Source organism: Strix uralensis, chromosome 19 (assembly GCF_047716275.1).
Source record: "Strix uralensis isolate ZFMK-TIS-50842 chromosome 19, bStrUra1, whole genome shotgun sequence".
Taxonomy (NCBI): Eukaryota; Metazoa; Chordata; class Aves; order Strigiformes; family Strigidae; genus Strix; species Strix uralensis.
The window spans coordinates 12,702,477-12,728,149 of NC_133990.1; the positions used below are offsets into that span (position 1 = coordinate 12,702,477).

Consider the following 25,673-nt stretch of genomic DNA (forward strand, 5'->3'; position numbering starts at 1 on the left):
TGGTAGAGCCATGTCGTCTTGTCCAGCTCTTATGCTTGGTAGTTTAGGACTGAAGCACAGTCATCTTATCAAGAATACTATAAAAATAGTTAACTGCTAAATTTCTTCCTTTGTATTTTCTTTGTTTCTATTTATTAAGTTTTATTAATGCATTTCTAGTTTGTTTTGAATTTTTGTTTGTTCGCTCAAGTGTTCTGTAGTAAGGTTAAAACCTGCCAGTTCTTTTGTGTAAGACAGCAGGATTTGATTCCCTTCTGGATGAAATGCAGAAGTATGATATGGATCCTAAGGTTTTACAATAAAAGAATTATGAGAGAATTGCCGTCATCCATATTTAGTATGTTTAAACAACAGATAAAAAGCCTTTAACATGGTCAGTTGGAAAATGTTTTTTAAATACTTCCCATTTTAAGATGGGATGCAACTACTGAGTGTAACAAAGCCATGTTATCTAATCTCTGTTTTTAATGCTTTTGCAGCCAGAGTTGGGAAGACATCGCTAATTATGTCTCTTGTCAGTGAAGAATTTCCAGAAGAGGTAGAGCATCCTTATTTGTTTTCTAAGTTTTTATATCTATCCTGTTGTATAATTTTTTTCAAAGACTAAGTTAATAGGCTCTGCTTTAAAATAATGTTTCCTATTTAGAAAAAAAATAAAGTCTAAAACTGCAATGATGACTTCTGAAAGAGTGAGGTAGATTAGTTTAGATATATCTCTGTGTGAAGATTAGGAATTTAAATTTTATCTAAGTTCCTTTGTTTTTCACATGGTCAATTAAACTAATTTTTTGATATCTGAGAAATGTTAGGTTTTTTAAGCAGTTGAAACTGGTCATAACTGGCAGCATATTTCAACATCAGAGACTCATAAATGGGAAGGTGCTGGAAGAGGCAAGACCCTCCAATTTTTTTTTCAAGTGTTGTATTTAAAGAACAAGTAGATTGCAAAATGAACGAGGAATTAAAAAGTCACATCGTATAACTTACACTTGGCCATTTTTTGTAACTGAGGCATTGCCTTTACTTCTATTTTTGAAGAATGTTTTACTGACTCTTCTGAAGTAAAAAAAAAAAGCTGAAAACTCTGCCTTCTTCCAACATGAAAGTAAAGCAACTTCTACACTTCATTCCTTTAAAAGCAACGCATAGTTCTTTATACCATGAAAAGAACTGCAGCTGCTGCAAATAGTTAAGCTTTTTACATATAAACATGAATGTTTATTTCTTCTGATCACAAGTCTTAAAATAGACATCATGTGCTCGTCTTTGAATCTACACTGCGCTGTGTTCAATGCAAATCAGTAGGTTACCACAGTTCATGATTCAAGATTAGGTTGTTAACATAATTGAATTTAGTTCCCAACCTTGCAGGTATCAGTTTCTGTTTGTTCTTAAACTGCTCGGGGACCCATTCCTTTGGCAGGTTGTTTGTTGATGTATTTAATGAATTGTAGGCCTCTTCACTTCTCAGCTTCTTCCTGCAATATAATCTAGAATATTTCTCTAAATGCTTGTTCAGAGAAAAAGTATCATTTACGTATGACACAAAATCTGCCTGAAATTGCAGAAATAACTTTCAAAAAAATACTGCATCCTATATAAACTGCTGACAGAGTGATGTACAATTCCTGCAAGTAGCTTGTGCAGATCAGACCTATATGGGTGTGTGTGACAGACATTTCAGACTTCAAAATAGTGTTTAATATACTGGGCATTATCAGTAATCATTCTTGATGAAGGTATAAGTAGAGCCTGAAGCTTTACGAAGAGCCATTCTTCTGGTGATTGGCTTTTCTTTTTTCCTTTTTTTTACTAAAAGAAAGCAAAAGTATCATGAAATTTCAGTGCCAGCAGGTAAAAGGCAATAAAGAGCTGTGCAGGAAGTTTTCATTAAAATCAGGTTTAAGTTGATTCTTCCTGAATATGGATTAGTGTTCTTTGGAAAAAATGGCTAGCGATGATAGCTAGTTTACAGTATTTTGCAGAACATACTTTTTATTGGTATCATGCTTTGCAGGCTTTTCTGAACTTAATGTTTAGCACTCTGTCAGAAGCAGGGAAGTTGTCAGGTTATGATTATGTAAAAATCGAGACTTGTATTTTGTCTGTCATACTTGTTTGCCTTATCTTGAATATTTTTTTTTTTAACAACTCGTGCACTGTTCGCAGGAGTAGTTCTTATACTGATTTCAGTGGGAGTAGGATCAAGATATCTTGTGCAAAAATTAAAACATTTAAACATAGGTTAAATAATATTCAATTTGTCACTAATGGCATGCTAACTCTGATGTTACTCTCCTGCTAAAGAATGTGTAGCCTCTGATGTAATTGGTTGAACTTGGTAACTCCCCAAATTTTAGACCTTTTATTTATCTTTAAATTGCAATTCAGGTTTTGTTTATAGTTTTCACTATTATAGCAGTTCTGTATAGGTGGTTGGATATAGCGGATTTGAGTTCTATAGATGCATCCTTTGAATCCCTTAACACATTGCTTTCTTGCAAAGCATCCAGGAAGTTCCTTATTCAGTAAGTAGAGTAATAAAGGCAGAAAGTAGCAGTGACTTTCAGAACATTGCAAAAAACCCAAAAACCCAAAAGTACTTGAACTACTAGTAAGTTGTTCTATTTAAAGCTGACTAATTGGCAGCTGTATTATAGTATATGGCTTTTTTTGACCATCTGGATTTTCTGGATTATCTTTAAAGGCTTTTTCTTGCTGTTTCTTTACAACCCAAGGTTCCACCACGAGCTGAAGAAATCACCATTCCAGCTGATGTCACCCCTGAAAGAGTGCCAACCCACATAGTGGATTATTCAGGTAAGGATTACACGGTACCATTATTGTTTGATTTGGTACGGACTGTTTATCTAACTCAGTGGCCTCTTTAACAGCCATACAGGTATGGGACCAAAGCTACATGTAGGAAAAGACTAGATTAAAGTAGAAACTCCTGGAATAAAACTAATTCAGATGATGATGGCTGGTCCTGCTAATTCAAAGCCTAACATTAACTACTGTTGGTACTTCTATGAAAGGCAATTGTAGCAATATTCCAGTAAAGTTAGTGTTCTTCGTGTGACAGACATATTTACAGGTTCAGACAGAAGTGGGTACTTTCATGGAATTCAAAACTATTTTTTCTTTCTTCCAGTGAAGAATTTACTGAGATTCAGGAGACTTTACATACCTTATATTCTGTGTTTTTCTGAATATTTAAGTTGGACAACTTATCCTTTTGTGTCAGTTTCATATTTTGTATTTTTCTTTTTTGATACATTCTCATCTGCTTGACCTTACTGAATAGAAAAATAGGCTCAGTATCAAGGTTCATATGTTATTGTAAACATATATGCAACTGTTGCACAGCTAGAAAAACCCTTCCACCATTTATAATGGAGGCCAAGAATTAGGCCATGTTAGCAGATACCATCCTGTCTTCTCTCTCCCACCACTGCTGAAGAAGTATCTGGTGTGTTTACTTATTTGGAACAAATAAATAATGTGTATTATTTCTGTTGGACTTGAGCTTTTGGGGTTTTTTTGAGCTTTTCATTCTATTGGATTAAATGTTTCATAGATTTGGTTAACAGAAGCTTGGTCTCACAAAAAAAAAAAAGAATCATTGATGCTGCAGTAAAATTAACGTATGCCATATTCTGTTGTAAAAATTTACATTATAGAACAATGTTGCTACTTATTATCCCAGAAAGGGGATGCTGATAAATGTAGAGGGATACAAACTATGACTCATTCCAGAGAGAACCTGTCTACAAAGATAATTATTCCTCTTTAAGATAGCTGCTAAAAAACTTGTGTACAACAGACTGTTTCTGTCTTGCAAGTTAATGGATCAATTTCATTATTGTTACAGCAGAAGCACTCTTCAGTGCATTTTATGAAAAGATGTTTAAATAACAAGGCTGTCTCGCAAGCATTGTGAAATACCCTAATTCAGTTTTGTAGGTTTTTCAGTTTTCTTTGCAAAAATGTTTAGTATTAATGAATGGCTTATTCTGTTGAATGCAGAAGCAGAGCAAAGTGATGAACAGCTTTACCATGAAATATCACAGGTAAGTGTACTTCAGTGTTTCCTAGAAAATAGTTTCGGCTTTTGGAGAAATCTTTCCTTTTAAATTCTCTGCATTAGATGGGCTTCAGTTTGGATTGAAGAAAAAACCCCTCTCTTGCTTGTTCTTGCCTGGCATTTCTTTTTGTTTTGTGCCCTGTGCTATAGTAAACTTTCATCTATTTAAGAAGAGTAGGTACCACCACTGTGTTGGTAAATTGAGCTTAAGCTTTGTCCTTCCAAGTGAGAGGACAGAACCTAAATATCTGTTAATCAGTAGGCCAAGGGATTGACAGTTTTTGTAAAGTAATCCTACCCTGGAAAGATCCATCTCGATTCTTTCTGTCATGTTGTACTATGCACTTATGAATAGCATGGGATTCTTGGTAGTTTTATAATTTCTTCTGTTTCCTATTTTCAGTTCTTTCTGAGCACCTTTGCAAATCTTCTGTACAGTCTGTCATGGTGTTACGTTCCATTTCTGGCATTTGGTTTGGTACTTGAGTGGAGGCTGCAAATTATGATTCTTCAGTTTAGATTTCTTGGTAGCATAGGTCTCTCTGCAGGCATAAGCTGTGAATGTCACACTGCAAGACAGGCTTTTTGGTACTTCTCAACATATAAAATTTTTGGCTTATGCTGCTGTTCATGCTACAAATAGCTTACAAAAGTCAGGGACACAGTTTTTTGCCTAATGGTAGAACTGTTCTTACTCTGATGTTGTTATGTGTGGTTCTTAATTGTCTCTGTTGCTCTAGAGACTCTAAACGGTGGGAACTCCATGCCTTTCCTTTTCTTTCATTTTAGGCAAATGTGATTTGTATAGTATATGCTGTTAACAACAAGAATTCTATTGATAAGGTATGGTAACACATTTTATCCAGTTATTGCTTGAGATGTAACTTGCGCACTGTTAATTGTTGGCAGGCTGAACAGCATTAGACATTTAAAGTGCATAAGGTGGTGTTTGAGATCAAGTTGTTAAGAGAACGTACAGATGTATTATTGCTTCTGGTCCATTTCAACATCTGAGTTTTCAGTCATTTCAGTTATCTGAGAAGGTTTCTCATTAATCAGCTCCAGTTTTTATTTATTTCCTTCTTTGTGGGTAAATGTGTGCCTTCTTGGGAAAGAAGCAGCAGCAGTTGTATTTGAACTTGTGCACAGTTCAGCCATTAAATTTGAAAATGTATTTTTCATGTTTGTTTTTAATCCCACTTTAGGTAACAAGTCGGTGGATTCCTCTCATCAATGAAAGGACAGACAAAGATAGCAGGTGCATAAGTAAAGATGAGAAGTGTGAATTAGGCTGCACATCGATGGGTGTCAATGGACAGTGTTGAGGATGTTAATTGTTTAAGAAAAATCAAATTCTAAACCTAAAGTTTATGTAAGAAGTCCCAAGCAACAAGAGATTTAAAGTATGTAGGTCTGTTACATATGCCAGCAATGCTATTTATTTTGAATTTCATGGGCAGCTTTTACCAGGTGTGTTTATATTTGTTATGGTATAACTGGTTTTGGCTACATGGTCTGTATAGCTTTTCTACTGAGACTGATTTTGTGTAATAACAATATGATTAGTTACTTGTATATTTAACTGTGTGGTTTTTGTAGTATCAGCAAGTACATTTCTGTCTAAGAGTATATCAAAACAATTTACTTAAAACTGCTATAATTTAGTTTTGTCTGTTGGCTGCCAGTGATATTTAATTACATCACAAAAATAATATAATGATTTCTGGTGGGAGGTATAATGCTAAATTAAGATAGATCTTTTATCCCTCTGTCTTTAAAGGTCTTAACCTTTTTTTGTTTTCAGGCTGCCTCTTATATTAGTTGGAAACAAGTCTGATCTAGTGGAATATAGCAGTATGGAAACTATCCTTCCCATTATGAATCAATATACAGAGATAGAAACATGTGTAGAGGTATGCAAGATTTTCTGAAGTTAGAATGAGTAACAAAAAATACATTCTTGCCAAGCATGTATGGCAACTTTTTAACAGAAAAGATGATTTTTTTTGGTCCAAAATATTTCAAATATAAGTTATTATCATGGTAAGTTTATATGTTAGTTTTCTTTAGACAAGATTACACTACTGTATAATCAAATGTTACTTTCAAATTCTTCTAATGTATAGAGCCTACTCACACCCTTTCTTTAGCAAGTGTTTTAATATTAAGCCAGACCGATGTCTGCAAAGTATTAAAAATGGAATTAATATCTATGGATATGCCTCTTTTTTTTTTTTTTTTTTTTCTTCAAAGTAGATACAACTTTTTGATTTCCATTCTTGGTATGACAGCAACCTGTAGTGAGACTTCCTTTATCACTTACTGAACAAGTACAGGGGCTAGATGTCTTTTTTCTAAACCAGCACTGTACCCACAAGAGGGGGCTAGATCTTTAAAAGTTTGATGTTTGCTTAAATTTCAGAAGAAATCACCAAATAGTCAAAAAACTACCTAATCAATATAAGGATTTCTCTTTCAGTGTTCAGCCAAAAACTTGAAGAATATATCTGAGCTATTTTATTATGCACAGAAAGCTGTTCTACATCCTACAGGTCCTCTTTATTGCCCCGAGGAGAAAGAGGTATTTATACATAGATTCTAAGATCAAATAATAGGGGAGGGGAGTTAATCGCTTTCCTGTTCTTTCCTTTTCAGTGGATTTTTACGTTTCTTAGTGTGTTCTGTTACCACCACCCTACCCTCAAATGTCAAGCATTAGGTTCCAGAACCATGGTGATTGTTTTGTGTTGCTCTAATCCAATCTGTCTTTCCTCTTCATTCAAAGCAATGAAGACAGCTTTTTGTTGCCCATGTGAACTGCTAAGTAAAATGAGAAGCTTTGGGAATGGCTTTAAGCCAGATGTAATGTGAACAAAATCATGTGTTCAATTCAGTTCTCCTTTATACATACATTTCAGAGTAACTCCATTTATTTCACGGAAAATGCTCCAGACTTGGCCTGATTTAAGGGAAAGAACTTTTCTGATCATATTGTGAGACTTTGGCAAAAGGGATAAGAAACAAGTGATGTGGCTTGTATTTAAGTATCCCAGGTAGTTAGCTGAGCATATTATGAAGGAGAGTGGGTTTTTTTTAAAAAAACATTAATTTCATGGGAAAATACAAATAAAATCTTTAAACGTAACCCCCATGTAGTATTGGGCAGTAGGAAAGTTGCTTCAATCATAAATATTTGTTAAGTAGAGATCCAGAGAATAACCCTGTTTTGATTTCTTCCATCAGAATCATCTTTATGAGTTAGTAATGTTGTGATAAAATTGTTGTGCTGAAATCTTTTTGGTTTTCCAAAACCAATCTCTATGCAATCTGTGTGACTTCTATGAAGAGAAGAGTCCATCATCACTGTAGTTGTTGGGAGAGAATTACCAGTGTCTCTTTTCCTTCACTCGGAAGGTATCCTAGCAATTCTTTTGTCATAGAGATAGTCCATATGATCAATGCTTTGCCTGGTAGATTAATGAGCCCTGTGAAGATTTTCAGTATTTGATGTTTGAAGCCTTCTGAAGCCATAGTTGAAATGGTGCATAGAGATAGCGTGCTTGTTTAGAAAGAGTTGACTGTAGCTCTAGAGCCGTTTATTTTTGCAACAAACTGGGATTGCAGGGCCACTTTTTTTTTTCCCTACCAAAAAATGTTGGGGGAAAAAAAAAATTCAGTTGCTTTTTTAAAGCTTTCTGTAGCAATAAGACTGAACTTACAGAACTGATTTTTTTTTTTTAATAGCTTAAGTAATGCCACCTTCCACTTGTGAAGAACTTGAGGCTCTTCTAATAATTGAATAGAAAGTCATTTAATGTGGAATAATTGCTTTAAAGTTATGGATATAAATTTGCTAGATCAGGATTTTGTTTCCTCTTGCTTTTTGTTTTTGTATATTTGTGTATGAATGTCTCTGTTCTAAAAATGTAAAATGAAGGCTAGTATTTGTTTTAATGTGATTGAGCTGCCTCATGTCATTCAGTGTAATATTTTTATATTCAAGCCTAGAAAGATGCTGAACTTTCTTTTATTCCTTAGATGAAACCTGCCTGTATTAAAGCACTCACTCGCATTTTCAGAATTTCTGATCAGGATAATGATGGTACTCTCAATGATGCAGAGCTCAACTTCTTTCAGGTAACTCTTGCTTATCTTTTCACCATGTTTAATAGTTGAACTATAATTCTAGGAAAAAGAAGTGATTGTTTTTGAAGGAACTGTAGTAAGGTGAATTGAAAGGGAACTGGGTCTAAATATTGAAAGTCTCAGGTGCAGCATAAAAGAGTAGATCCATAAAAACAGAAATGGTATTAATTTTATTTCTAACCATTGTTCAAGTTTTAGTTCAAGAGCAAAATAAAAAAAACCCAAACTATTTACATGTAGAAGCCCCAATACTTGTATTTTAAAATAAAATAAAGTTTGTACACCTTTATTTCCACTAAGAATTTGGATTGTCCTTTACTGGCTTATCAGAACGTTTAAGGCTGCATTTCATACAGGACATGCTGTTTGTCCAGCTTGGTAGCCAGTGGTCCTAACGTGGTCTTTTTGGTTTTTGTTAGAGAATTTGTTTTAATACACCACTGGCACCTCAAGCTTTGGAAGATGTAAAGAATGTAGTCAGGAAAAACCTAAGTGATGGAGTTGCAGATAATGGATTAACATTAAAAGGTAAGCCTTATTTAACTCTTAAAAGATGTGTCTTTATACAGTTGATAATCATTCTTACACAAATAAGCTAGTCTTTTGGAATATGATCTCTGTCTTGATTCTTTTAGAGTAGAAGATCTGGGTGTAGTGGCAGTATGATATCAAAGGATGATTAAAATGGGGAATAACGGGGTGAATAAGGTCTGTCTTCTCGTTACAGAGCTTGGAATCTAAATAAGTAAACTGATTCAAAAGAGATTGTCTCCTAGATAAATCTGCATCTTGTCTCTAGGCTCCCTGCCTGCAACACTTGTCAGCAAGGTGTGGCGTCTGTCAGCATTTTAACAGCTACGTTGTACAGACTTGCTCAGAGCATATGGCAGAAGTGGAAGAAGAAAAATTTTTTTCTTTCTGAGCATCAGTGTAACTGCTTTGGTTGTGGAGCTTACATAGGACTCATGAGAAATTGTAGAGAGTGGCATTGCCTTACTAAACAGAGAAATCTCAGTGTTCATTAAGCCCTAGAAAGCGCTAAACAAAAATCCTGCCCAGTTATTTTGGTACAGGAAAACTAAAGGCAGTCTTCATGAGACTACTCTGCAGGCTTCTTGCTAAGGCTTACTGTTTTGGATTGTTGAAAATATTGTCTTTATTTTCATACAGCTAAGTTCTTCTAAACTGCCAGTACTGAAAGAAGCAAACAACAGAGAACCAAGTGGGTTGTTTTAAGGAAAATTCTTTGAAGGACACTTTTACAAATAACATGATTTCTGAACCCTCAGTCTGTGTAGATAATCTGTAATGTCACCCAGGAAGTTTAAAATCTCTGAATGTGTATTTCAAGCTTTTTTGTTTTCAGTGTGATTCTATTAAAAAAACTTGTAGCAGATAAAACATTTCAGGGCCCTAAGATGTCGTCGTTTGATTTTTAGGTTTTCTTTTTCTACATACACTTTTCATTCAGCGAGGAAGACATGAAACAACTTGGACTGTTTTACGTCGTTTTGGATATGATGATGACTTAGAGCTTACGCCAGAGTACCTGTTTCCTCCGTATGTATCACTTATTTTAGCTTTTTTAATTTACTTTTAATTTATGCTGCCTCCTGCTTTAGAAGGAGGAAAGGGTTATTGTAGTGTGTTTATTTAACACATTGTTATATCAAGTATCTCCCTTACTTTATGACCTACCAGTCAAAAAATTGCGAAGGAAGAACTGTCTCTTGTGCCAAACCATGTACTGCTGTCTCTCTGTATAAGAAAGATGACAAGAAGAGACTCTTAACACAAAACTGGAACATGAGTCTGAGCAGCTGCTTATTGTATGTGGCAATGACTTAGAAAAGGCTTGTCAGTATTTTCATAGCACTTGAGATCCTTTGTAAATGCCCAAGTGAAAAAGTTAAGAGACCTGCCAACTCTGTCTCTTCAAAAATGTAACTGCATAATTTTCTGTTAAACCACAAAAAACCCCCACAAAACCAACCAAAAAACCCCCAAAACCCCTGATTACTTTATATCTATATATCATGTAATATAAAGACACTCCTAATAAAAAGTATGTGCTTTGATCTCTTTAAAGATAAATTACTAAAACTAAATGCAAAGGTCAAATACTAAATGTTGTAATACATAAAGTCTGTATTTTGAGTTTTAATTTTCTATATTTCATAAACACATTTAACACTTCTTGTATTTGTTTTGTTTTCAATAAACAGGCTAAAAATTCCTCCAGACTGCACAACGGAATTAAATCATCATGCATACTTGTTTCTTCAAAGTATTTTTGATAAACATGATTTGGTAAGCTTTTAATTGAGTGTGTGTCCCCTTATACTTAAGAGCCTTAGTTTGCTAGCAGTTTTGCTAGCAAAAAGTGTGGTTATGTCATTTCATTCAGAAACTGGCTCTGGATTAAGCTATACGGTCAAAACTAGCCTGCTGCTTATACTTCCATCTACAAGGAGAGTTGGCAGTTATAGTTGTACTACCAGATTTTTTTTAACTAGCTCATATATTCAGTCTTATTTTAAAAAAAAAGAACAGTGATTAAAAAGAGCAGCTCAGTTTCTTATAGCCAGTGTCTTGAATCTTGCAAGTGTACAGCAAGAAATTAACAATTTAGAATAGATATGAATTCAGTGATTTATGTCTGATATCATATGCTTGTTTTCAGGACAGAGATTGTGCTTTGTCTCCTGATGAACTGAAAGATTTGTTCAAAGTCTTCCCTTATATGCCATGGGGACCTGATGTTAACAACACTGTTTGTACAAATGAAAGGGGATGGATTACATACCAAGGGTTTCTCTCTCAGTGGACGTAAGTGTGATACGTAACATTTTACTAGTTGAGAACTTTGGGTATGATAATGTGTTTGTAGATTCTTCTTAAAAACCTAGTAGAAAGAGTGGAAGTTTAATAATTGAAATTGACCTAAGCAGTCACCTTTTTGTAGCCACCCTGTGGCCTAATCTTCAGACAGTCGTTATCACCTGTTCAGGATTTGGCCAGTATTTAGTGCTAACTCTGAAGAAGTGTCTCTTCAAACTGTGGAAATCACCCTGAAACTTGTCAAAATACTTATTTCTGTGATTCTCTTTAGAGATGGTAGGAATAATGATGTTTGATAATGAGTATTTTTTTTCCTAATGAAAATACAGAAAATTAGGAAAACATTTGCTGAGTGTAGGTTGATTGGCCTTGGCAAGTACTGCCTTCATAGTGTTTTGCTGCCTATTAAGACTGGTAAAGTTGCCACCATTTACCTTCAGAGCGCTCTGTCCTTCAGTACTATATAGTGCCAGGAATACTTCTATCATATCAATCTGGAGATAGGAAAAAATTGTTTCAGTACTGTAAGAATCGGTATCACAGATGCTAACAATTTAGAAAATTCTTTTTGTCCCTTCTGCTAGACTAACCACGTACTTAGATGTACAGCGTTGCCTGGAGTACCTGGGTTATTTGGGCTACTCGATACTTGCAGAACAAGAATCTCAAGCATCAGCAATTACAGGTAATAAAAAGAAAGATTTGATATAACTTAGGAATTCAAATTTAGAAATCTGCTCAAGAGTAAATTCTTTAGACAAAGGATCTGTCTTTTTTCACATATATTCTTATTTACTTTCTGCTCAAGTCAAACCTTTGATTCAATATTTTTGATTGTTTTGTGTGCATTTTAGTGTAAGTGGACAATTATTTCATGTTTTCACATACATACGTGCATGTACATCTTGTGAAAAATATTTGTGTTTTTTCAAAAGTAACAAGAGATAAAAAGATAGACCTCCAGAAAAAACAGACTCAGAGAAATGTTTTCCGATGCAATGTTGTTGGAATGAAAGGCTGTGGGAAAAGTGGAGTTCTTCAGGCTCTTCTTGGAAGAAATCTAATAGTAAGAAACCTTTTGCTTATATTCACCTAGATACGCTTTTGAGTTAAAGTTCAACAGCAAAACCAACTGATCTTAGAGCTTTGATTGTTACTGAGTTTGGAGAGTTCTATAAGGGAATATGGAATTATTGGGAAGGGGGTTATTTTTTTTTAGTTAGCATATAGACAGATGGCTATTGCATGCAATAATTGTACATATTGGATTATAGCTATGCCTTTACTTGCAAAATAAACCACAGGTTACTGTAATTTTCATTCATTAATAAATGGAGTGAAAGAGCTGTTCAAATCTAACTTAAAGGGGCAAGTTGCTGTGGTTTAACATGAACTTCTGCATTTTCAGAGACAGAGGCAGATACGGGCAGAACACAAATCTTACTATGCCATTAATACAGTCTATGTATACGGACAGGAAAAATACTTGCTGGTAAGGTTGCCTCATTATTGTTTGCCTATGACTGGTTAATCTTAGAATTCAGTGAATTATTCAGAGCCTTCTGCAAACAAATTTCAGTTTTATTTGTGCCTTCTTCATAACTGCAAATTCCCCCCGCCCTTTTCCGGCTCAAATAACTTCTGGTTTTATATATTGCTAATACTTTAAACTGAACCTGTTCAGGACCTGTTATTTTTGAAACCTTGACCTAAATGTTACAGAACCCAGTCCATTATGCTGCAGGGCATCAAATTATAACATATGATTAATTAGTAGCAAGCAATCTACCTATTCAGTAAAGAAGAATCTGTCATGTAGGGCGATTAGGATGGCTAAAGTTAATCTTCAGTGGGTGAAATAGTTTATTTAAAGCTCATTCCATTCTGTGTTTTCCTTTATGATAATATGATACCTTTCTTTGTTTTTCAAGATCTAGTCCTGTGGTTTTCCTCTGTAGGATGAATGCCAGTTTCTGTGGGAATCTAAGACTTTGTGTTAAAGTAAATGTAATTTTTTTTATGCTGAGGTTGTGATTGCCTGCAGATGTGATGTTAACAGCTCACATATGCTGTTTGTATGGTAAATTCCTACTTTTTCTTTTTCATTAATTCTGCCTGTTGTCAGTCCATTAGTTTTAAGGATACATTAAAATGAGTCATAAAAATTATGAGAAAAAGTAAGTTATAAAATTCCTTTAACTGTATAATGACAAAGCTTTTCTTCCTCTCGGACCATCTTTTTTTCCAGCTACATGATGTCAGTGACTCTGAATTTTTAACTGATGCTGAAACCATATGCGATGCTGTCTGCCTGGTATATGATGTCAGTAACCCTAAGTCCTTTGAGTACTGTGCCAGGATTTTTAAGGTTTGTATAGTTTATATATACAAACCTTTACATTTATATATCTTTTCACTGACAAAATATTCAGTGTCAGTTACTGGTCCTATACACAATTCTAGTGTTTAAAAGACATTTTATTTACAAGTCCTGGTTATATATGGCTGATTCATTAAAAATGCAGTTTTGTTATTCATACAAAGCTAATGTCTACTTGTCTATATAAAATGTTCTGCTTCTATCTGAAGCAGACTTCAGTGCAATGAATATATCTTAATGCTGTGGCAAACAGTTCAACTCAGGCTGTTCAGGTTGAATGTATCATATACTGTTCCTTTCACTTTTTTCTTTAAATTTGCAGCAGCACTTCATGGATAGCAGAATACCATGCTTAGTGGTAGCTGCAAAGTCTGACTTGCATGAAGTTAGACAGGAATATAGTATTTCTCCTGCTGAGTTCTGCAAAAAACACAAAATGCCTCCACCTCAAGCCTTTACTTGTAATACGGTTGATGTACCGAGTAAGGATATCTTTGTTAAACTGACAACTATGGCAATGTATCCGTAAGTACTTGAACTGTTACATTTTTCATACTGCATGGGTCATGCACAACACCACTGCATGTCATTGTTAGCCACAAGGATGGAACTGCCTCACTGAGAATTAGCAACAGAGAGACATAAGTGACCTGAGCAGAATCTTCACATTATTTCAAATTGAGAAAGTTGCTTTGTATCCAACATTTAAACCAGTGTCAGCTATTGTTGCTAAGGTATTTTTTAAAGAATACACTACCTCATCCAGCTCCTGATGCAAATTCCAATGAATATGTAGGGTTCTGTTCTGTCCTTACTGTGGATACATAATTCAATATGTCAGTATTCATATCTTGGTATTTTTGAGACACTTGACAGTTGGTTACAAGTTACGACACTCTTTAGTAAACAACAGTTCCCCCGAGGCACTGCTTGAAGTTTTTTTATTTTCAGGATGTTTATTCTATGTGCTTCAGTTCATTAATCTAATAGATCTTACATTATTTAATAGAATTTCTATATAAACACCTTTTGGGCTTCAGATAGAAGATACTTAAGCTCATGTTGTTCTTCACTATACATCTCACTGTTGCTAAGCTCACTTTGCATCTCTTTTTGGTGGGTAGAGCTTTTAATATGGTGTTGAACTATGTAAATATTACAGCAGATGGAGTCTAGTATGACAGCTGACATTTGCTTTAAATTAAATAGAACTAATGTCACTTTCACCCAAAATAATAGGGGTTGTTTTTAATGTTTGAATTTATTGAATTAGATTTATAAAGCTTTTGTTTCGTTTTTGTTCTCTTGCATTTATTTTGTAGCGCTGGAATACTGGGAAACCACTAAAGTGTAGCACTGACCAAATGTCTTGTCATATTGATATTCTTGCTTCTCCCTTAGTTTCCAAGCATGTGTGTTTGTTAGGGTGGGAAAGGTAGAGGTAACTGTCACTTTGTAAAGTGTGCATTCAAAGTGGTAGAAAATGTGGCTTACTTTCCTTTGAAAAAGGGGTGTTATCTATTGCTGTGCAGACATACTCAGAAGCCTTTAGATGCTTTCCTTACAAACTTAAATAAATTCAGCAAACGTTTTCATTCATGTTTGTGCTTTGCTATTACGATATGCGTATGGTGGTAATGCCAAAATGCCCAAGACGTAGAACATCTAACCTTAAATTCTGCACAGCTGTAGTTGTACCCTTGCTTCCCCAGTGTATTTTTTTTTTCTCCTCTCCTTACTCATTCAAATGTACCTTTTATTCCTAAATCTTTCTCGGTTGTGGCACAGTCCTAATGTGCACCTGATTTTATGAGCAAGATTTCAACTCCTGTCCTTCTGTGTGTTTTCGCAGCCATGCCCGGTTACGCTGTATGTGCGCCTGCAACAGGTGTACATTTTGCATCTGTCAGAACTTCCTCAACTCAGACTTGCTGCAATCTGTAAAGAACAAACTCTTCACTGCAGTTCTTAACAGGTCCTTAACTTTATTTACTAGGTACCAGGTGTGCTTTTAAAATAAAGTTTTTCTGAAAAGGCAATTGGTAACCTTATACTGCAGATTTTTCACTCCATATCCACTAAATAGGCAGATACTTACTTTACTAATTGTCATGAAATTGTCAAGCTTTGTTTAACTTGAAGGTACTTTTGGTCTTTTGAGCTTAGTCCAGTGATTTCTTTGAAACATTACCAATTTGGTAGTTGATTCAGGCACTTAGTGATTGCAAAAATGCTGTGGAGAAATGAGGACTGTTTTTAGGGAACTGGTAATGGTCATTAAGTAGCGTCTATAAATCTGTGTAACGTGTCTCACTTGAGACATTATAGGTTTGTTTAGTATTGATTAGAGGTAGTGCCTCTTAGATATGTTACACAAATATATTCATAAAGGCACAGCTTGACTCTAGCAGCATCGTGTAACATATTACATGTTTATATTTGCTAGTTGTTTGATATTTGGGAATTCATAGAATTTCTCTGTGTGTGTGTTATGCTTGGTTTGCACAAAGAGTGCGTATTTTGTGTAAAAAACCTAGAGCTTTTAACATCCAATTCCTCTCTGAAGAAAACACAACATGTAAGAAGTGGTAAATGGTTAAACATTTGCAAACACTTTGGAAAAAGCAATTGGTAAAGAGAGATAACTGGTTTTCAGCATTGAAAACAGTGCTGTACCTTGTCTTGTGTGTACTGCAGGCAGTTTTTGACACACGTGATTTACTAACACCTCAGCACTTGTCATCTCACCCCAGCAAATGGGAGTTCAAACCGAACAATTTTGGTAGTGTAGTGGTTCCATCCTTTATAACCTTCTTGGAGGTGTATACAATAAATGTGATTCTTGGAGGCAACTATGATAAATGTGTTTATTTGAAGGCCATGGTTAGAATATCCTGACATGCTGCTGGTCCACATACGTTACTACTTTTTACTGTTTTCAGATGTAGCGGTTCCAAATAAGAGCAGCTGTTTCCTTTAAATGCAAGTTATACACACAGGAGGCCTATTGATACACCCACCTACAGTATTGAGCATCTTTGTGAAATACCACTTTAATCTAAAATAAAACTGTTAACCACAGAGTGAGAGTTCAGGGAAGGGTGAAAAACTCATTAGCTTAGGAAGAGACTGTGGGTATGAGTGAGACTGTTCATGCTGCATCTCTTCTACAGCAGTCATCCCTTAGACAAAAATCCCTTGAAACAGCAATCTCTTTGCATATTGTCACTCTAAAACTTCATTGAGCAGTCACTACTAGAAAATCTCAACCCTTTGTTACTGAGGCTGAAATCACCTCTATAATGCATCCTCATTTTTTTTGAATGTTTTTGGGTTGCTACATTAGCTGTCATGGCTTGTTTCTCTCTTGTATGGGCCTGTGATTTTTTTTGAGTATACATTAGACATTGCACTTTGTTCATCTGAAATACTGTCAAGGACTCAAGGTATTGAAATCTTCTCATGAGAAGTCTTGGGTTGCTCTCATTCCACAACTTGTCGCTAGACAGTGTGGAATAAGCATAGGAATCTACTACTGCCTAAAAAAAGTCTGTAATTCAAGGTAAGGAGAATTCCTCATAGACTTTTCCGCTGACCCTACAGAAAGGAAAAATTATTTGCTAGAATCTCTTTGTCTGTAGTCATTCAGTTAGTCACTAGGGTTTTGTTGCAGGTTTCCAGCATGCTCGCATCATCTTACCAACTCTCTTCCTAGTTAGCTCTTCAAGGCTGTTTCCTTACTGAACACATTGCCACAGATTATGCACCATTCAGTACATGGACTGCTGTATAACTGCATCTATAGTAGAGCTGAGATACCTGTAAACGAGAGGAAATAACTCCTAATTGTAGACTTAGAAGGGTAGAGATGGCTTTCTTGTTTAAAAATGTTAGCTCCTTAGATGCGTTTTTAATGATTTGTGATTGGATTAGAGAAAGCATTTGAATCAAGAAGGATTTTCTAATGTAGTTAGTTTATATAACTTTTCTTATTTTGCCTTTACAAGTGTTTACCATTAGGTCAGGTAGTTGGGCAAAAGTTAATTAACTGATGGGTAAAGGAGGTTTCTCAAGAGTGCTTATTCTCCTGATCCCTTCCTGTTCTGTAGCTTTAGACAGTGGAAGTAGGTAAACTGAAATTTTTCAGATTGGACCCTTCCTGTATTATTTGTTGCTAAGTAATGCCTAAACACTGTTACCAAGGCAAACTATAATACCACATTTGAATATTCCCACCTTAGTAATTAAAGGAAGAACATTGCCTCTATGCAACTGAAAAACCTGTTCATGCCCACCTTGAGTTTCTCTTCTACGGACAAACTTCAGAGACTCTCTTGAGGGTTTGTAGGCTATCAGGAAGGCAAGTTCAACAAATGTGGAAGTTCAGTGTGGAGATGTTTATCGTGCAGGAATGGGATTGTTGGTTTGAACTACCCAGAATCACACTTTGTTGGTTCTTTGAGGAAGAAGGCACTGCATTCAAAGCACTATAAATGCATGTATGAGAGTCATTACTATCCTGTAGTATTTTTATATTTTTAATTTGTTCTTTCCTTTAGGTGTTCATTTGTATTTGTCTGGCTGGCACTTAATCTCTTTTTACTACATTGTTTTACCTCTTTTTAAAAGCAAGGTTTCTGCTTATGTCATTCTAACCCCTTCTTTAATGATGGGCTTGGCTTTTTGGCTTTTTTTTTTTAACTCCAGAGCATCAATTTTAAGTGTGCTTTTCTGCTTTCTTGGTTTTAAATCATTCACTTGTTGCCTTTTGCTTGTACAGTAGTGGCATTTTTCTGTCAGCTCAGTTCATTTCAAAATAAAATAATTCTAATGCATGAAAATTGTGTTGTTCAGTGAGGGAGACTTCTCAGAGCATGTTTTTCTTCCTTCTAAGTTTTTAAATATTGTGGAATAGAAGTGAAGTTCTACTTGCATATAAAACATGGTTGCTTTAGGAATTATTTCTAAGATTTTTTTTTTTCTGTGAAAACCTTCCTTCCATAAAATTAAAATTAAGACAATAGTTTCATTTTCCTGTAATAATGGGAAAGTTTTAAGAGTATAACCCAGGATTTATTTTTCAGTATGTGCAGCGTACACAGATTATTTTTCAAAACTATAGTATATTGCCATTGAATCTAATTGCTGAAATCTATCCCTATACTTAAGCGTCCCCCAAATTAGGACAGTATTACAATATTTTACTTTTCCTCCTTCTCTGACTATTTAATGTGCCATACTGAGTAGAAGTTTGCAAAGCTGCCGATTTCTTTCCAAATAGAATATATTGAATTGGCATTTTACATTCTTTTTAGATCTTACAGATAAGCTTTTCATTTTAGATGACTAATGCATGGGGGAAAATTCTAACTGCTGGAGTTGTTTTGCATCCTAGGAAAGTATGTGCCTGAAGGGAAGCTGCAGCAGCTTGCGCATGTTTACGTGATGTTTTTGGAATTCAGTGGCTTATATTTTATTGTTAGAACCTATTTTCTGTCAGAGCAGGCTGCTGCCGCTTGCTGGCTGCATTAACTTGCTTATAATTTTGGTGTGAGTAGTCATGTGACTCGCCTGTTGGCCTCACCACTCTGCTTTTAAAATGCTTTTGTAGTTAATGCAGGAATGTTTTTGAACTCTTATAGTTAAGGTTAAACCTTCCCAAACTTGGGATTCTTTTGCTGCTGACATGGGGAAAAGTGTCAGTATTGGCCCATAACTCAGCAATTTTCTGTGTGTAACCATGACAAGCATGCTCAGTTAACCTCTTGATAAGTGCATGTTCCAAACTTCTTGTGAGTTGTTAAAGCCTCCTAAAAGAAAGAGTGTACAGATTTGAAAGATCTTATTCAACAAGTCACAAGTTACTTAACTCACCATTAAGGGTAGGTTGAATAAAAATCTGTCTTTTTTTCCCAAAACGTGCATTAAAATCTGAATTTGATGCCAAAGGCAAGATTTCTAGACTTTCTTATATATGTGGAACTAATTGTATGATTAAATAAACACTTCAATCCATTTGGGAAATCTGAAAGCTAGTTTTTATTACTAATAAGCAAGAGTTTCAAATACAGCTTCATTTATGGAGTCCTAACTACTACTCTGTGTGTATATGTGCACATCCATATATATGTTTTACCCTCGGAGAGAATAGTTCTTTGAATTCAGAGTTACTCTCTGACTAGCAAGGCAGTAATAATTTCTACCACTGGTGAAAATTAGTTTCATTAACACAACCACACTGAAATAAAATTTGAACATTATCTATTGAAGAGATAGAAATTCTCAGTATGTATTGGGAAATGTTTTTCTGCATCGTAGCCACTTTATGTCAAAGAACCTGTGCTGGAAACAAACATTGATCCTTTTTTATTAGTTCAGACAGATTTTTTTTCCTTTAATGACAGCTAAATTAGGGATCAAAGTTGGAAAAATTGAATTTATGACAGCATAAAGAATGTTTAAGGAGGAAAAATTGGAATTTTTTTCAAAGATGTAAAGCAATTAGGCATCCATAGTGTTCTGAATTTCAGTAAGTATTTTTGGACTTTGGATTTTTTGGCTGCAATGTTCAGAGGGCCCTAATCATTTCTTATTGAAGTCAGTACATTTCCTTGAGGTTATAAGATAAATCCCTGCCTTGATTTAGCTCCTTTATTTAAATGAAAGAGTCTGTTACTGTTAGGCTTAGAAAAGGGATCAGAATCAATTTACTCTCCCTTTAGACATGAAAAGAGGATTTTATCATGACTGAGAATATATGAATTGTTTTTAAAAGGATGAAGCATGCTCAGCAAGTTACTTGCATACCATTAAATATGGACATGTGCAGAAGTCAAAACAAGGCAAATTATAGCTAGGAATCAGAAAATCTAGATGTGAGAGTGCTTTATGAGGCAATGCAAAAGCATTAATTTGCAATTTAAACAGTGATTTGCACATTTAAAGGAATGGTTTTTAAATTATACAAATAGTTGGGCATTTGAATTAACCAAATTAAACTTGAGAGTTGTTAGTTATACAAATACTCCCCCAGCGGAGCTTGTCACATAATCTATTAAAATCATGTCACATACAAAGGATTTCTTTTACATACACAGATAAGTTTTATAATTTACAGATCTGAAGACAAGGAAGGGTTTATAGTCTTTTATTAAAAAACCCCACCACATGTAGTGATAAAATACAGTCTTTAATTGAATTACCAGCAGTAATGAGATCTTGTCAGTTTTAGGGCTGATGTGTTGGAGTCATTCCAGTGCGTTTAGCACAGGTACTCTAGCTGGTGTGTATGGTGCAGGAGTGTTGCAGTATCCTGTGGACATGTGAAAGCTGAGGCTTTGGGGATGGAGTGGGAAGAGAGTCAGTTTCTTAAGCAGTTTTCTTTGTCCTTAAAGCAATGGCATTTAGCTACCTAAAATCATATATTTTCCTTAGTTCATCAAAAGTACAAACTCCATTTTTTTTGTGTTTTTCCCCAAGCACTAAGTTTTTAACAACTGCACAAGAATCAGGGGCTAGATGGCTAAAAATTATAAATTCTCTGGGCTTTGTTATTTAAGCATATTTGAGATGCTGTTGTTGAGCCATGCTATGAACTGCAAACTGTGCATGTGTGTAAAAAGGTTAAGACCCTACATAGATGAGTTGGGGGCCATGCTGTTAGCAGACGAGGAGAGCAGTATTATGCAGCAGGTGCACGCCGTCAACTTTGTAGAAGATTCCATCTTCATGGAGTCATCTCTTGGTCCACCTTTACTTGACGACAGGTAACGACAGCCAAACGAAGGTCATTGCCTTTCCCTTTCTTCCCCTCAGCAAACCACTTGACAGTTTGCAGAGAGTTTGTCAAAACTAGCTGTAGAAGAACTAAGGCTTGCAGGAATTAATGAATTTGATCTGTTCCATAACCCAGCAAGATGTTCTTAAATAAGATTAGGATTTTTTAGAGACCAGCTGTGTTTTGCTGTTTGTGCACCAGAGAGCCTGTTCTTCAGCATGTGGTATGACAGTACACTGATTATCTATGCAGCTTATGTTGCTCCTGCAAATGTCTACTAAAGGATGTCCTAAACTGGTTTTGTGTATTCTGACAGCAAGTAACAGTTCCTGCTTTATTAAACAGCTTGTATGCTGTAGCTCTGCAGTTCACACTATATGAACTCTTTTGGGCACCGTGTATGCTTAAGGATCTCTGTATGCTCCTTGTATTTAATACTCTTGCAGCTTTTACTGAGTAACCCATGATGTTTAATACAGGCTAAAATACTTAGGCTAGTGAAGTTCTGTTGTAAGTTCTATCTTAAAAGCAAACAAATAAACAAACCCTTTAATATTGTTTAGGAACTTCTTGTGCTTTGAATTATGGCATTTATGATAACTGGTTTTAAATGGTAGCTCCTGCTTTATGGTAAGCTGTCATACTTGAGACTACTTTTGAGGATGGCTAGCCGTGTTTAACTGAGCATGCTCACAGACTTCTTGCAGTATTTGGGAGAGTTGGGTCATTGGCTGTCTCTACTGTCATGCAAGATGTGGCTTTTTATGTCATACATTCACTTCATACTGTTGTTACATCTTGTCTTTTTCTGTTGATGCCATTGTCACTGCTTGATTCACTAGCACTTTCTCTTAGCTTTCAGCTTGGTATTGGATGGTTGTTTCTATTGCTGTTCTTGTGAATGTACTGGGAAGAAAGGGATTTACAAATGGTCCTTCTTTTGATTCTAGCTTTTGGAAAAATATTACTCGCTACTTGTCAGTAAACTTTTTTTTGGAAAGAAGTATAAGTAGATGCTCAACAGGACTGGAAAGTTTTTCATGGAAAAAACAGAAATCAACATTTTAAAAAAGCATTTTGCTGGACAGAGTTGTTCTCGCTATGGGTTATTAATTATTTGCTAGCTATTTTTGTTTTCCTTTTCTGAATGCTTGCTGGTACTCTCAAAGAAGACACGCTGCCCTCCCCACATTCATGACTAATGATCTGCTCCTGCATTTCTCTCTGGCTGTGTGAGCTGTCTGACTTTAGTGAGATCTACTAATGTGATCAGGGCTGCAGATCAAATCCTAAGCTTTTAAGAAAAGTACAATGACTGTGTAAGTACTTGTAAGGCTGAATTGTAAGCTGCTTGCCTGTGACAAGTGTAGTGATGAATTTCCAAAAGCAGAGTAGTTTAGCACAAGTTGTCTGATATTCCTGTCATGGAATTAACCTGGTTTTGTATGTGTGTTAAATTTTAGGCATGTGACACAAGCGGACCTCAAGAGCTCTACGTTTTGGCTCCGAGCAAGTTTTGGTGCTACTGTCTTTGCAGTTTTGGGTTTTGCTATGTACAAAGCATTATTAAAGCAACGATGATCTGAGAAGAAACACATCTGGCCCTACCAAATAAAAAAAAAACCCCACTTTTATGTACATTCTGAATGCTTTAAATTCTGCTAGAAATATTTATATATGCAGAGTTACTTTATTAATATTTGTAATTCATGCATAAGATTATTTTAAATTATAGCTCTAACTACAGTATTGCAAAATGCGTGGAAAAAAGAATTGCATCTGAACAGCCAGCTAAAATGGCTTAACTTGTGAGGCCAAAAGGGAATTTGTTGTAAATAACCTGTACATATTAAAGCAGTAAGACATTGCTTCCCAAAAAGCTATTCAAAATAATGTTCTTAGATGTTTCACCATGGTGACATACTGGTGTATAGTTGAAATTAATTTTCGGTAGCATAGGTTCAACTCAAGAATCATACTTCCTCAAGGATTGCTTATTTATTTCACATTCATCTGAAGTGACTTCATCTTTTTGGACTATAAGCTGTACCAGGCGAATTTGTGATTTTCATTCTTATCTATTCTTTTTAACTGATGAACAAATTTCCCCACTAACTGTATTTCAAGAAAAAGCCACTGTTGCTGTCCTGGCCTATGATTTTGTATGTTACATGACCAGTGACATATTTAGCAGTCTGATTTTTTTCTTTTAAAAGGAAAAACGTAAACTTCAAAAACTGCCAGATCATATGCTGTGTGTGATTTGTGTTTTTCATTTCCACTATGTTGTGTTTTATAACCCTTATGAATCAGATGAGCAAATTTGTATATTATAAATGTTTATAATTCAAAAAATGTTGTTTAATTTCTCACATCTGTCAATCATACCTGTTGAAAGCTGTGTATAAGATAAAACTAAAATAGTACACAGTGCCTATTCTACGGTAGTATATTAGTTGCATGGATCACAGTGCATTCTGTAACTGGCTAAAATTACCTATAGACACAGCTTTTTTAATGATCAAGTAAATCAAACATTAATTCTTCATGACAAACCTATTTTTCCATTGCTGGCCTTTTCAGGTATTTCAATAAAATGACTGTGTACTGTGTTTGTGTTTATCTTTTTTTATTTTCTTCCCCCCCCCCCCCTTCTTCTGCCCCAAAAGGTGGTCCTTATAAAACCTTGTTCTTTATCCAAGAGAATACTGTCAGTGCCTTCAGTTGTTAGAACTTAAATGTCTTGGTTATATAGTTTCTTTGATTTGTCTTATGACTGTGCTGCCTCCATTAGAGGTTTATTCTGATTTTTATCAGAAGACAAAAGTGACTTCTGTGATATTTTAAAATAGAAACACAAATGCATAGTTAACCATGAACCCTGTGTTTATTGTCAAGGACAAAATAAAGCAAAAGAAAGTAAATAGTTCGTGGGTTGTTTGGGAAAGTAATGTCTGTCTATTATACTGACCTTCCAGAAAAGTGAGGTGAGAGGAGCTGAACCAGGAAGTTTTATCAACAGAATATTAGAAAGCTTCCAAACTCTGAACTGTTACACTCTCTCTAGAAAATTACTAATTTTCTAAAAGTTTTTGAAGAAAAGAGTGCTAATATTTTTCCAGAGAGGTACATGTGCTGTTACATAAAGTCTTACCGTTTTCCCTGGGCAAGTGATCATTAGAGACCACTTCTGTATCCTCCCACTCTGTAACTGGAGACCATAGATGCTAGATTTCCCCCACATTAACCTTCTCTTAAGACCTGTTCTCTCAGCCTCTCTCTATGTCCTGTTCCAGCTCTCTACCCATCTCGGTGGCCTTCTGCTAGCGGACTCACTCCAGTGTGTCAATGTCTGCCTTGTACTGGGAGGGCTGAAACTGGACATAGTACAGCGCAGCCTTGCCAGTGCCAGTTACTGAATGTGACTGTGGATAGTGCTTGTGGAAGGTTTGTCAGGTAGTTGAACAGTATTTCCTGTTCTTTTTCTGTGAGATGTCTTCTGACATCCATGATCCAGAAAAATGCATCAGCGTTAATGTGGAGCTTCTGAACTGATGACCTGAGCAAGCAAATATTTCTGTCCCTGAATTTTTACAGTACTTCTCATGAGCTTATGGTGCCATGCAGCAATGGTACATGAAAGCTGAAAAGGGCTTTTCCATTCACATTTGTTCTCAAGAGCTGACAGATCACTTGTTTTGTGGTTTTTCCTTTGGTTTAGGTACTACATACCTGCCTTGGTAGAGGGAGACCAGGCTGTGATAGGAAGTAAGAAGGAAGACCACTGTGATAGTGTGACTTAATCTGCAGGGATCTCTGACTGCTCATTGATCTGTTGATCTTTTAACATCAAAGCAAGCAGGGAAGACTAGATATTTACATGTCTTGAGCCTTTTTTCTTTGTTTTCCTAAGGGGAAATTTTGACTTAGTAGATCTTAACACTGCTGATTATTCCCCTACCACCCTCAATGCATTCTGAAAGGATATTTCAGGACTTCATTTCTCACAAATTTATCTCAGACTGCCACTGTACTGATGCTAAAGCGCCTTTTGAGAGACTGATGGCTCTGCAGCCCTGCCTGGCCTATCTCTGAGGTTGGTGTTCTGGGGAGGGCCTGCTATTTTAAACCAGTCGGTGGCTGTTGGCTCCAAAACACTTCTACATATGTGATACCACGCACTGGATTTACAGTTAGGATTCCCACTCGTCTTCCAGAAGTACCCTCAGAAATCTCTTCAGTGTTATATTAATGACAGTTCGTCATCATCTGTGCCAAGTACTAGAGCGTTGTAACTGCTGTTCCAATGATTGACTTGTGATTTATTGCTGTTTGAGCCTATTGCTGTATTTTTTCTGAGGGGGGGACTGATGCAGACGCTACTGTTCTCCCTGCAGCACTTCGGCCTCCCCCTCGGGATATGCCACACTGCCTCGACGGCG

The 25,673-nt window shown here is 35.7% G+C and overlaps 1 protein-coding gene across 6 annotated transcripts in view; it reads left to right on the top strand.

Moving 5' to 3' along the window:
• Positions 1–23,843, top strand: part of RHOT1 (ras homolog family member T1) — a 28,960-nt gene extending 5,117 nt beyond the window's left edge. For 2 of the 6 annotated variants that reach the window (XM_074889487.1, XM_074889485.1), the window contains 20 exons: positions 480–538; positions 2,739–2,820; positions 4,030–4,073; positions 4,877–4,930; positions 5,293–5,345; positions 5,892–6,000; positions 6,567–6,668; positions 8,126–8,224; positions 8,653–8,761; positions 9,673–9,793; positions 10,459–10,543; positions 10,917–11,062; positions 11,659–11,759; positions 12,010–12,140; positions 12,483–12,566; positions 13,323–13,442; positions 13,777–13,979; positions 15,307–15,429; positions 21,077–21,220; positions 22,695–23,843. In XM_074889487.1, coding sequence (XP_074745588.1) covers positions 506–538; positions 2,739–2,820; positions 4,030–4,073; positions 4,877–4,930; positions 5,293–5,345; positions 5,892–6,000; positions 6,567–6,668; positions 8,126–8,224; positions 8,653–8,761; positions 9,673–9,793; positions 10,459–10,543; positions 10,917–11,062; positions 11,659–11,759; positions 12,010–12,140; positions 12,483–12,566; positions 13,323–13,442; positions 13,777–13,979; positions 15,307–15,429; positions 21,077–21,220; positions 22,695–22,812 — 2,061 coding nt within the window. In that variant the 5' untranslated portion in view covers positions 480–505 and the 3' untranslated portion in view covers positions 22,813–23,843. Of the gene's footprint in view, positions 1–479; positions 539–2,738; positions 2,821–4,029; positions 4,074–4,876; positions 4,931–5,292; positions 5,346–5,411; positions 5,491–5,891; positions 6,001–6,566; positions 6,669–8,125; positions 8,225–8,652; positions 8,762–9,672; positions 9,794–10,458; positions 10,544–10,916; positions 11,063–11,658; positions 11,760–12,009; positions 12,141–12,482; positions 12,567–13,322; positions 13,443–13,776; positions 13,980–15,306; positions 15,430–21,076; positions 21,221–22,694 lie in introns of those variants that run through there. The other 4 variants (XM_074889486.1, XM_074889488.1, XM_074889489.1 and 1 more) reach the window with 4 other exon arrangements.
• Positions 23,844–25,673: the final 1,830 nt, after the last annotated feature.